Genomic DNA, 12,995 nt, shown 5'->3' on the forward strand with positions numbered 1-12,995 from the left:
ACAAGCCATGTAGATTTTTGCATTTGTTGCTAGCTCATTTTCTTGGAAGTGTCACAGTAGCTTCTGCCTGCCTTATTTGGGCAGGAATACGGTGTTTTTGCTGGACTAGGAAAGGAGGTGGGTAGGAGTTGTCCCTAGCTGTATGAAGGGGAAGAAGAGGAAAGACAGGCAAGATAGGTACACGCATACATTAGGGATGCCTCCACTGGTTTGGTTTGGTTTGGTTTGGTTTGGTTTGGTTTGGTTTGTTTTTTTGGGGAGGGAGGAGAGGGCTCTGAGATCATCCTTGCTGCACACAGAAATGTCTGTGAAGTGTCCTTCACAACTGGAAAGTATGCCGAAGGCTGTATGCCAGGATCATGGCAAGAAGACACATAACATATTTTCTGGTTTGGCTCCAGGTGTATATTTCAGAGCTCAAAGTCTCTCTGGAGACAGGTCTACTGTGTGATGCCTTAGGCATATTAACGCATTACCCAAGATGGTTTTGTTAGTGTTATTTACTATTTAATGGTACTGTGTTTTTTAGAGATGGTCTGAAAAGTCAGGTTTTGGAACCTGTCCTGGTTTCAGTTAGAACAGAATTAATTTTCTTCCTAGTAGCTGGTGGAATGCTGTGTTTTGGCTTAGGATGAGAAGAGTGCTGATAACACCCCGATGTTTTAATTGTTGCAGAGCAGTGCTTATACCAAGCCAAGGACATCTCAGCCTTTCGCTCTGTCCTGCCAACAGGCAGGCTGGGGGTGCAGTAAGAGCTGGGAGGGGACAGACCCAGGACAGGTGACCCAAACTAGCCAAAGGGGTATTCCATACCATCTGACGTCATGCTAAACAATATATAGGGGTGGCTAGCCGGGGGGAGGGGGCCGGACTGCTCGGGGTTAGGCTGGGCATCGGTCAGTGGGTGGTGAGCAATTGCATTGTGCATCACTTGTTTGTACATATTATTATTACTTTCCTATTATCACCATTGTATCGTTATTATTATTATTGTTATTATTATTTTATTATTATTATTTTCCTGTCTTATTAAACTGTCTTTACGGGCTTCAGTTTCCATTTCTCTCCCCCGTCCCAGAGAGGGAGGGGGGAGGGTGAGCGAACGGCTGAGTGGTATTTAGCTGCCGGCCAGGTTAAACCACGACAGAACCTGATGAGAATTATGCAAACATTCATGTTGCAGGTTGAATTAAAGTCCATATTTTACAGAAACGTTCTTATACGTCTTATAGAAAAGCCTTCCTTTTGACATGTTAGGTTCCCAATGAAACCCTGAAAAACAATTTAGGTCTAAGAAATGGAGCCACTTCTTCTAGTAATACCAAGAGTTTAATCCATTACTATTATTGTTACTATTTAAATGTTTATACTTTCTGTGCCACCATTATGTACAAAAAATCCCTCTAAGTGATAAGATGTCCTTTGTGCCATTGATAAATGTGAGATTTCTGCATATACATGTATATGTAGCTGTAGAAAAACTTGCGAGGAAGAAGAGGAGAACTCTCTCTAAATTAGTCAAATGGAGGCAGAAAGGTGACAGGCCCATTGTGTGCACACACTCATCTGGATACCCATACAGCACTGAAAAAGTGGACTGAGAACACAGAGATGGGAAACTAATTTTAAGAAGCTTATCTTCTCTTTTTGTCTTTCTAACTAAGCTGCAAATAAAGCAAGATACCATACATAATTTGTCTTGGAAGAATACATTTATTTATTTATTTTAATGACTTTTTCTTCATTTTGTTGAGTGTTTTGAAAGTTATTTTAAGTATGGTTGTGCTGTCCGTTATCAAAGAAAACAAATATGCTGGGGATGGAGTGTTTCTGGGACACAATCTTCCTCTGTTTCAGTGAAGAGATGGTTGCTGTTAAGTCCTATCCATGGTTTACAATGCTGAGAGAAGTAGATAAGAGATAAAAAGCTGTTAACCATGGTCTGTAGCAGGAGTTTTGACAAAATGTGAAATATTGTATGAGTTGTCCTGCATCCCTGTTGAAGTCCCTATGAATGCTGAAACCCCCAATAAAAGCTGAAAACTCTTGTGTGGCAGCACAGTGGAAGAAGGGTGCATAAACTTCAGAAGAAATTAAGCGTAACTCACATTTAAAGAATGTGAGACTATTTCACTCTCTGAGTCTAGTTTTAAACTGGAGGAAACCTACATACAGGGTAGGATGCAGAGTTGATACTAATCATGGAGTTTGTCATAGGCAGGTAAGAGATCATGTTGGGATTTCTTTTTCAGGAAATTTTATGTACATTGACTGACTTGTTTTTAACTAATTATAACAAAGTATGTTGACTTTCTGCAAGAATATTTCACCATAGAAATAATAACCATTTCTTTTTAACAGTTGAGAGAAGAAGAAGGTATAATATTAATTACCGAATCAAGGAGCTTGGCACACTCATCCCCAAGTCTAATGATCCGTGAGTTCAACAATCTTTCCTATAATAATGTTTATAGTTTAAATACAGGAAAAAAAGATAGTTGCATGTAATGGCCACAGGACTGACTGATAGGATACAGAATCTTCCATGCCAGGCCACTAGCTTGGATCAGGCTGTTAAGTAACAAACTTTTGACAGATTTTTGGTGTCTGTTGGGAAAAGGATAATTAAATGAAAACAATTACAGGGTGTTAAAGGCAGAGATCCACACACACAGGGTGAGTGTGTGGGGAAGAAGATAAACCAAAGACACCACAAGTATGTGTGGTGTTTCTGGAGAAGAAAGGAATATTTTCAGCCCTTGTCATGGGCCCTCTAGTGGGATAAAAAAATTTGTGTGTCACTGTCTGCATTTTGGCTATAAAAAATAAATAAATAAATAAAATCATGTTAAAAGATTGTAGACTGAGCATTTTTCAGAAGTCCTCCACACACTGCAGGGAAAAAATAGTCTTGAAATGCACAGATAAAAATAATAATTGCTATAATTGCTACAATAATTAAATTTCATACTAATGAGTATACTTATATTAACAAAAAACGCACATTGCTTATATCTGCCTTCCCTTAGAGCTTGTATTTATCATCAATATGAAAAAAAAAAAAGCCACCTCAATAGGAAGAAAACTACTGTAGGATTAGCAATAATGATTCAGTGATATATTAGGACGTTAGCCTTAGAGTTTTCATGTTACGCAGGGAAGCCTTAAGACCATGTTTGTATCTTGCATAAAATTGGTTATACAGATGTTGTCTTCATCATTTGCATTTCATTGTAGACCTGCAGGGTGCTTCAAATGAAAATGTCTATCAATATTTTAGCTTTTTTTTTTTTTTTCCTCAGAATCAAGAAAAAATGTATTATATTTAAGATTTCTGTAACATTAGAAAGCTCTGTGAGACTTAGATATGCATAAGGTTGGCATAATAAGCCACTTGGAGTGAAATCACCAGAAAGAAAGTTAACATGTCACAACCATTTTAGAGTATTCACAAACTCTGCTCCACCTACAGCATCCATCCAAGCGAGATAAAAGGGCATGTTCTTGTTATTTAAATACATTTGGGTATTACTTCTGAGTTAAAGTAAGAAGTGTTTTAAGTGCCTAAATAAAGTTTTGGCTACATGTGATCGCCTACAAACACACACTCATAAAGAGTTTTAATTTTGCTGGCATATCTTTCAGTATTCAAGACCATTTGGGCAAATAATTGAGAGATTTCTCAGAAAAACAGTGGATGGCACTGTTGGTTTGCAGGTATAAAGCAATAATGGAAGCAAGCTATACTGCAATTAGAAATGGGCATGAGGTACAAATTCCAGTTGTGATTTTGATTGCCTACAGAGGTGTTTCAGTTACATGTTTTGGTCTGGATTCCGCTTTAGCTTATAAACTTATTCAAATTGTTAATACTTAGATCAATCACCTAAGCTCTGCTTAAAATGAATGCTCTGGACCTGCAATTTTGCTCCAGGAAGTGGATGATGGATTTTACTCATAGATTTTAATGATGATGCCTTGAAAAATATTTCAGGAAAAAATCCTGAAGACATCACGTTTTCTTGTTTTAGTCTCCAAACCCATGATTGAGTTCAACAGTGTGACATCCCCAAAGCAGTACATATTTACAAAAGCAAAAAGTCCATCCTGAGGTCTGAGAATTGTTGTTTTTAAAAGGCTAGTAATCAGTACTACTTTTGAAAATGTTTCTATATAAAAGCTTTCAGGTTGATCTTCGGAAAAAAAAAAAAAAAAAAGAGGCATCAAAAGGTGCTGGACATATTGAAAACTTAGGTTATAACATAACTTAATGAATAATAAATTCTTTACTGAGAGGGTGGTGAGGCTCTGGCACAGGTTGTCCAGAGAAGCTGGGGGTGCCCCGTCCCTGGAAGTGCTCTAGGCCAGGCTGGATGGGGTTTGGGGTAAACGTTCCATGGCAGGGGGCATGGAACTAGATGATCTTTAAGGTCCCTTCCAACCCAAACCAGTCTACGATTCTATGATTAACTTTGCTGTAGCTTAGTGGCCAGTTAAATTCATCCAAAGAATTGTGAATTATTTTTTAATATATATTTACAAGTTGAAATAATTCAATTTGACCACACTGTTCTGTTGGCTGGGCAGATCAAAATTTTTATTTTTCTGATATCATCATGTGTTGCCAAATTATAACTCAGAGTCCTTAGCCTCTCTTTCTGTTCTTGCTTTTTCCTTCATAACACCTTACTGTGCCCCCAGTTTGCCCTGTTCTTTCAAAGAAAGAGTTGTATCAGCTCTTACAATATTTTATCTGTAGCATTTTATCACACATAGCATTTTCACCTCATATATTGATTTTAAAAGATTCTTCTTATGGTAGGAACTTAGATGTAAAAGGAGAAACCTTACTGTTGCTTGGACAGTGAAACAAGTCAGCCTTTGCATTGAAAAGTAAATACTGTTATAACGAAGTCACTGTGATTAACATGCCTGCCCCAAATGGCTTGTTTCAAGAAGATTACATTCAGGATTAGAAAATGACATTGTTAATGCTATTTGGAAACCTTTTATGATTTATGCTTCTTAGAAGTTTGTTTTTATTTATTTATTCTGTTTCACTTTTGTTTTGTTAGATGGTGAGCTTGTTTGGCTCCTGCAGAGGCTCTGCAGAAACTTTCTTTTGAATAGCTTAAGCCCTTACCCTCTTTATTTATTTATTTATTTATTAAATAATTTAGTGACAAAAATGTGGATTATGTTACTTAAATGAATGGGTATTTATCAATTCACTTCATCAGCATTAGAAAATGAAGATAAGTTGCAAAAAGCTTTGCCTTTGTTTAATTTTCAGTGCTTAAATATCCAAGTAATAGATGTATCAGAAATGTAAAACACATAGAATAATTCAAAGATAGAGTAAAAAAGACCAACATTTACAGTCATATTTTGCTGCAAAAAAAATCAGAATATACATCCTTTAAATATATATACTTTTCTGTTCTTGGTTCCTTTGTGTTTGCCCTTTCAAAATCCGGTGGTTAACAGGAATTCATATTGTAATAGAGGCTGGGAATGACAACTCAAGAATTGTTTTATGGTAGCTAGACTGAAATTATCAGAAATATGAAGAAAATCATCTTTCATTTATGAATTCTAGTCATTTTATCAAATTGAAGTGCTAAAAGAACCACTGAGGATTTGGGCAGAGCTAGTGAATTGCTCTCACTCACTCTCTGCTCTCTGCATCTGTCTTTACCTGATGTTCTGTCTGTTGTCTATGGGAAGACCCTCTAATGGACAGCATGGCCATGTTTCTTGTAAAGGAAAAAATTGTATACACTTACGCTATTATAAAATGGCCAGGAGAATACACTTGGTAATTGTACAGGTCATCAAAACAGGTACAAAGTCCTTCAAAGGATTTCTTTGAACAAACAGTCTAAAGCTAATTTCTCAGAAATAGTGAAAAAAAATGGCCAGCAAACATAGTTTCAACTTCACAAATGCATTTGTTATTATTGACTGCTCTGCAACTGGCAAACTCTGTGACTACTACCTGTTCCCAAACTCTGCTTTCATTAATTAGTTTTAATCTTAGATAATCAGATGCTCATGCCCCTCCTGCAGGAGCCCTACAACTTGTGCAAACTAGTGAAGCTCCTTTGACTTCAACAAAGATACCTTACTGGAAGCAAGCTGGTGTACAGCCTCATGGCTATGTTTCTTTTCTCCTAAATGAGGAACACTCCTAGATGAGAATTTCACTAAATTCCTGGGCTCATGAGATTTGTAGAGAGATTTAGTTGGTAAACTTAGGAGGAACTAGGGTTCACACAATATGTTTTTTTTTACTTATTTGCTAGTTTTCCATGCAAATTATATTAAGAGTAGCAGATCTCTGTTAATTAAGCCAGGTAATATGTGTGTAGACTGCTTAAAATTTCAAATTATTGTACCACATGTGCCAACACACAAAGACACAATCCTCCTTTGCAGAGGTCATTGCTGATGCCCAGACATGCAAAACTTACTGCTCTCAACTGACTTGTTTTACAAGTGGATTTTCCCATCTGTCTCAGTATTTACAGGACAGAGTCTAACATATGTACAATAAAACGGAAGATTAAAAAAAAAAAAAAAAAAAAAAAAAAAAAAAGAGAGGAGTTTAATAACCAGTGTCTCCAAAGACTAGTTGATCTATATCTGTATTGGTAGTTATAAATGCAACTGTTTTACCTATTTTTATAAAGCACTTTCCAATTAAATGACTGGAATATACTAGTGACTGCTCACTTTTTACAGGTTCTCAGATGAACTCGTAGGTATTGTCATTATAAACTCTACCTCTGTTAGATATTAAGCAGGAACAGTGCATGTCCCTAAAAACAATAAACAATCTCATACTACCCCTTTTATCACTTTTCATACACCTTTATCTGCAGCCAACTTTGAATTCAGTATTTTCAGGGAAAAACAAACAAAACAAAACAAATCAAAACAACAACAACCAAACACAGAAAACCAATAACTATTCTGAGAATTTTCCAAATTATTTTTATGTACTTGCCTTTCTTGGATTGAATCTGTTTTTTAAAAAAAAAAAAAATTTTTTTTTTTCTTCCCATCATAAATGAATTTGCTTGCCTGCCTGCTAAACAGGGCTAGACACATTACAGTCACTTGCTAGGCAGTTCCCACTGTTTCTGTTCATTCTCTCTAGTTACATTGCTGCTCTTCCAGCCCTATACATCTCCTCTGTAGAGCCTCTGTTTCTCCAAAGTGCAGTCTTGTCACTGCTGTATGGCTAGTCTGCCAGGCTAGAAAGGATGGAGAGTTTCTGTGATGCAGAACCAGTATTTCTTTTGCTCCTGGTATAAATAATGAGATACAGAGTGAAATATGAATTGACTTCTAAGGTTGCCAGACAATCCTTTGCTGTGTTGCTTCCAGACATTGGAAGATGTTGCTTGACTATCCCTCAGTTAATAAGATATCAGTGAGTATATGCATAAAGAGAAGTAGGATACATGTGTACACACATGCCCACACACATAAATAACAGATATAACAGACGCATAAATAGTAATCAGGAAGAATTCTGTTCCTGCATCAGATATGTTCTTGCATGCTGGGCAGCAGATGTATTGTACATCACAGTTCATTAAGCACAGACCTTCAATGGTTTAATGGAAATGGCTCAAAATCTGTTAAGTGATAACAGCAACCACAGCATTTTCATCTGAGATCTCCATGATAGTTTTGCCTCTTAAATTTGTAGATATTACTACCAAAGGTATCTATAAATATATATTTCATCCAAGTTGATCAAATCCATCTCTCTGGCAATTTGAATCCAGGAATTAGCTCTTCAGTTATGACTTCTATTATGTGAAAATTTATAATAACCATATATAAATGAAGATTCAAAGTATCAAGGCAACACGAACTAAAAGTAAGCAATTTCACAAATGTTGCCAGTTATGTGCAATATGAATGAATCATAATAAAAACATTTCAAATAAAGTCATAAACATATGGGTTATTCATAGGTCAATCAGAAAAATTGACTGAAAAACATTGTTGTCTGAATTTGATTTTGAATCCATAATGCTTTATAACTGATGTGAAATTGTGAGATCACTATTAAATGTTTGTTAAAGGTGTGATTTATGTATATTTTTCTGCTGCTGTTAGATGTCTTAAGAATTTCAATTTTGTCAGCTATAGCTTAGTAAGTAATTTTATACTACTATGTTTTCATGTTTAGATCATCAGTTCAAAATTGGCTTAGCTTGGTCTTAATTACATACTGGGAGGAATTGATCCCTAGTGCCTAGTCAGATTTTGCTTCTCCAGAGTTTATACTATAAGTTTTTGTACTGTTGCATTTTTCAAAGTTGCTATGAATAGATGACAGTGGAGATTTTCATCTTGAAAAGTTGTTTTCCTCCTATCTTTAACTCTTCCTATTTATTCAGAAGTTCTTTGGTGTAGAGAGACAGGCACTTTCCAGCCTTTCAAACTACACAACAAGTCAGGCTTAAATAGAGAGGTATTTAAGAAGTCATCATTTTACCTAACTTTCCAGAGAGGTCTGAAAACAAACACAAAAAAAAACACCAAGATTATAATGGGGTGATGGTATTCAAACGTTTGTTCAGAAACATAAGCATCAGATGTACCAAAACCTTCCATAACCTTTGCAGTTTGAACATAGACATCCCACATATGAGGAGAAAGTCCACTCGCAGGAGGAAGGCCACAGGATGCTGTCAGGAAACATGTTCTGCTCTCCCATAGGCATGAAGGACAGCAAAAAGAAGGAGGGCAGAAGGACTGTCAAGGCTCAGCTCTTACAAGGAACACAGGCTCTTCTGTTGGCTCCTGCTCCCACCTCTGCCTAATTTTCCATCCAGAGATAGTCTAAATGAAAATGCATACCCACTTCAGAGAGCAGTCTGTGAGGTTTTGGCTTTGAAGACAGCCTGGCATGAGGCAATAACCATTTTCTCTCTGACCTCCCCAGTTTCTAAACCCCAAATTTGTGTATTCCTGGCCCACATAGCTGAGAGGAGTTTGCTGGAGGCCCATGGTTTGTCTGCTGCCTGGAGAGGAAGGAGATGTGAATTTCATCCTTCTCTGACCATAAGGCTAGTTCTCCCAAATCCCTAGCAAATGATCTAAATTCTAGGGCATGGTTAAACACTGTGATGCTCTATCACAAATAGTTTTAATTACTTTCCTGAGCATCTTTAAAGCTATGAGCTCCATAAGCATTTATCATTCAACTGGATCCCCAGATCCTGTACCTGGCTAGCATTTGCCCTATACATTCAGGAGAAAGACAACAGTCTTGGTGGAGATCAATGCTGCTTACCTTTGGGATAAGAGTGCAAGGTTCCTTAGGTATTTACTCTAGGAAACTGAATGTAAAACATCAACACTTCTAAAAGAAACAAATCCACTCCAGATCACATGCATGTGAGTAGAGTCAGGGCTCCTTAACTAAAGCAAACAAGAAATAATGGAAAGTGGTAATAGATGAGAGTATAATACATATCTATTTTTTTACTCTATAAATGCCAGGGTATAAGTATATGCACTTGGTACAGATGCACTTGGGACAGATATTTAACAACAACACACTAATTTGGTTATTTCTCACTCCCAACCTCAGATTCTTACTGGTTTAAACAAGTTTTTCCCTCTTGGGCTTGGTTTATAAGACCAGAATGGCTGTCTGTCTTCTGCTCAGTTTAAGCCATCTTGCAGTGAAGTGGGTAATTTGGATAAACTCTTCTATATGAATATTAATGCATCACTGCCCATCCCTGTATTACACAATACCAAATTTTATCAGAAATTCAACATTTTCAAGAGAAAATTATTCCTGTTCCAAGGCCTCTAAGACCTTGCATAAAGGAGTATATGGAAAGTTAACAAATGGATGTATGAAAGTCCTTGAACTCATGCTAAGTTTGAACAAGTGTATTGTTAATAAGACTGCTTGTAAGCTGGTAGCTAAACAGAATCACAGAATTTTCTAGGTTGGAAGAGACCTCAAGGTCATCGAGTCCAACCTCCAACCTAACGCTAACAGCCCTCCACTAAACCAAACCATGAATTCCTGAATGAGGGAAGGGTTTAATCTTATTTTTGGGGGGCAAGAGTTTTACTTTAAATTCATGTCTCTATGTAGCTGTGGACTTCAACCTGGTTTATATTGTTTCAAGCTTGTTGAATGGGCTTAAGCAAGAATTTTTGTCATACCATTTTGGTTACCAAACCATGATTTGTCTGTCATCAGTGATGAGTGGCATTCAACATAGACCATTTTTTCCTCAAAAAGCATAAAAGCAACCTCATTAGTAAGTCAGGTAAAAGGAGTAGTATATTTGAAATGATCTTTAAAAATTTAGTCTTAAGTCCTCAGTAATGTATATTTCCTAGTTCATTAATGCAGAACTACTGCACATAGATTTTAATCTTAGAGTTAATAATAAAAGCAATTTTCACTAAAAATATAAAAACTGTAATGGTAGAATCATGATATTGCATTTAGCTCTCCCACAAAAAGTCACTTTATTACTTTCTTTTGACACTTATTTTCATTCTGGGATTAATTTTACTATATAAGGGCTTCTTAACTATTCTATTAAAATTTCCATTCAGAAGCAATAATATCTAAGAGTGAATAATAGTCATGTAAATCATTATTTCATATTAATGTAAAAGATTTTGTAAGTTCTTATGAATTCTGCTGACATGCACAATTGTGAAAAGGTTATCTCTACATTCTGCAGTGATATGCGCTGGAACAAAGGAACTATTTTAAAAGCATCAGTGGAGTACATCAAGTGGCTACAAAAAGAACAACAGAGAGCCAGAGAATTAGAACACAGACAGAAGAAATTAGAGCACGCTAACAGAAGACTTTTGCTTCGAATTCAGGTTTGTATGAGTGTGTTGCCATGAACTACAAAGCTTCCTCAGTACTTATCCCTCATCAAATTCTATTAATCTATATCATTTTTCCCAAATGTCACTACTAAAAATGTTTTTCCCTGTTTATTGCTGTGTATATTGGGGATGAGATATTTATTTTTTCAGATTTCTAGGAAATTCCTTTCCTAATTAAACTTTACATAAAGGAATACGGTGAAAATTAATAAAGTATCTATACCAATGGTTAACTTATGTATATATTATAGCCTGAGAAAGACAAAACAGGAAGGTACATTTCTCCTGCCAGAAATCAATACTGAACACAAAATTTCTTTCTGTGTTTTCATTTCCCTTTGTAACCATTTCAAACTTTGCAATGTTCCCTGCTGCTTAATGACAGCAGTGGAATTAAAAAGAAAACTATCTGCGGAAGTACATGGCAAATTTTCCTAGATTAACAATTTTGTATTTTAACATAGTCTCACAACTAGACAAGAGGTATAACTAATATGCAGGTATGATCTGAATGCTTGTTGCAATAGTTCTGAAGACATTAATTATCTTCGAAAATCATTATCTAATTTTTATTTTTGTTTTTTAAACATTAGGAACTAGAGATTCAGGCACGTGCTCATGGCCTTCCAGTCATATCTTCACTCAGTGCTGTAGATTTAGCTGCGCAGGTCATCAAGCAACAGTCATATCCAGAGGAGAGCTCTGTAGACTACTCTCAACAAATGCCTTTGGCACATGGACAAAATTCTGATGTTTGTGATGGATCTACAGCCTTTTCTGATCCACTTTCACACTTTACTGATTTGTCCTTCAGTGCGGCTTTAAAAGAAGAGCAACGACTAGAGGAAATTTTACTGGATGACACTGTATCACCATTTGGAGCAGACCCACTCTTGTCTTCCACATCCCCAGCTGCATCAAAAGAGAGCAGCAGGAGAAGCAGCTTTAGCACAGACGATGGAGATGATTTATAAAAGCAGAAAGGGCCTCACACTTCTTTAAACCACTTTCTAAAAGACTTAGCTGAGCGTAAGCATGGTGTTTGTGCTTGTTTCAAATACAAATATGGAGAACCACTGTGAAGATAACAGGTAAGAGTTTAAATCAGTCCTTACTTCACAGGAAAATAAGAAGGACATGAACTCATATCACTTTGCCCCAAATTCACACCATCTATTCACAGCTGACATTTGCACAAATCTTTCTTCACTGGAAATGTTTTGATAATTGTTCCATGACTTTTTACAGCACTATGAATATGGTTACGACAAAAGGAATATACATGTTACAAAAATGTATTCAGACTCTCTTCGATCTATACTTACATTTATCTGTTATAAAAATGAATTAGTCATTTGTTATTTTTTTCATAACTAAAATGAGAATTTTGTATTAAAAATTCTACAAAGCATGAGAAACAATAGGTGAATATTTAAACTGGGAACCGTAGAAATGTTACAGGTTCTAAAAACTGAAAAAACATGGTAACGCAAGTGAAGTAAACATGAATTCAAAACCGCATAACTTGTTTTTAAAATGAGAAAATCCATTAAGTTTTTCATGCAATCCTTTTTATATATATATATATATATAATTTCATTTGTAGAAAAAGATCATACTTTTAATATATATTTTAATGATACAGATGAAAATTGGAAACTAACGTAATGACAGAGACTCAAAGAAACTCAGAGAAAAAGGTATGACATTTCAGCAGAAAGTATTCAGAAAGACTGTATGGACGTACAAGACTGAACAAAGATAATTCATGTTAAAATTAGCACAATTTAAAACAAGCACTGCTGGTAACAGTGCTGCATCAGGTGTTTATTCCAAGAGTATTCAAACTGTGTCCTTCTTTCTGTGGAAGGGACCAGACTATTTACACATGCCAGTGTGCTTCTGGACAGTCCTTTCAGTGTCCCTGGACAGCACACTAAGGTTTTGCTAAAGGGACTCTATCTTATCCATACCCAAGCTTTGATCCTTTTGGAAATGGAGGAAGATGAACAGAGTCCCAGTAAACATATTGAAACAAGGAGAATTTAATTTCAAATTTGCAGAAAAGACAGGAAGACTTCAAACCAAATGGG

At 36.1% G+C, this 12,995-nt stretch overlaps 1 protein-coding gene across 1 annotated transcript in view; it reads left to right on the forward strand.

Annotated features, from left to right (window-relative positions):
- Positions 1 to 11,884, forward strand: part of TFEC (transcription factor EC) — a 37,831-nt gene extending 25,947 nt beyond the window's left edge. The window contains exons 6-8 of the mRNA XM_032205459.1: positions 2,362 to 2,437; positions 10,746 to 10,893; positions 11,496 to 11,884. Coding sequence (XP_032061350.1) covers positions 2,362 to 2,437; positions 10,746 to 10,893; positions 11,496 to 11,876 — 605 coding nt within the window. The 3' untranslated portion in view covers positions 11,877 to 11,884. The remainder of the gene's footprint in view (positions 1 to 2,361; positions 2,438 to 10,745; positions 10,894 to 11,495) is intronic.
- Positions 11,885 to 12,995: the final 1,111 nt, after the last annotated feature.

Source organism: Aythya fuligula, chromosome 1 (genome assembly GCF_009819795.1).
Source record: "Aythya fuligula isolate bAytFul2 chromosome 1, bAytFul2.pri, whole genome shotgun sequence".
Classification (NCBI taxonomy): Eukaryota; Metazoa; Chordata; class Aves; order Anseriformes; family Anatidae; genus Aythya; species Aythya fuligula.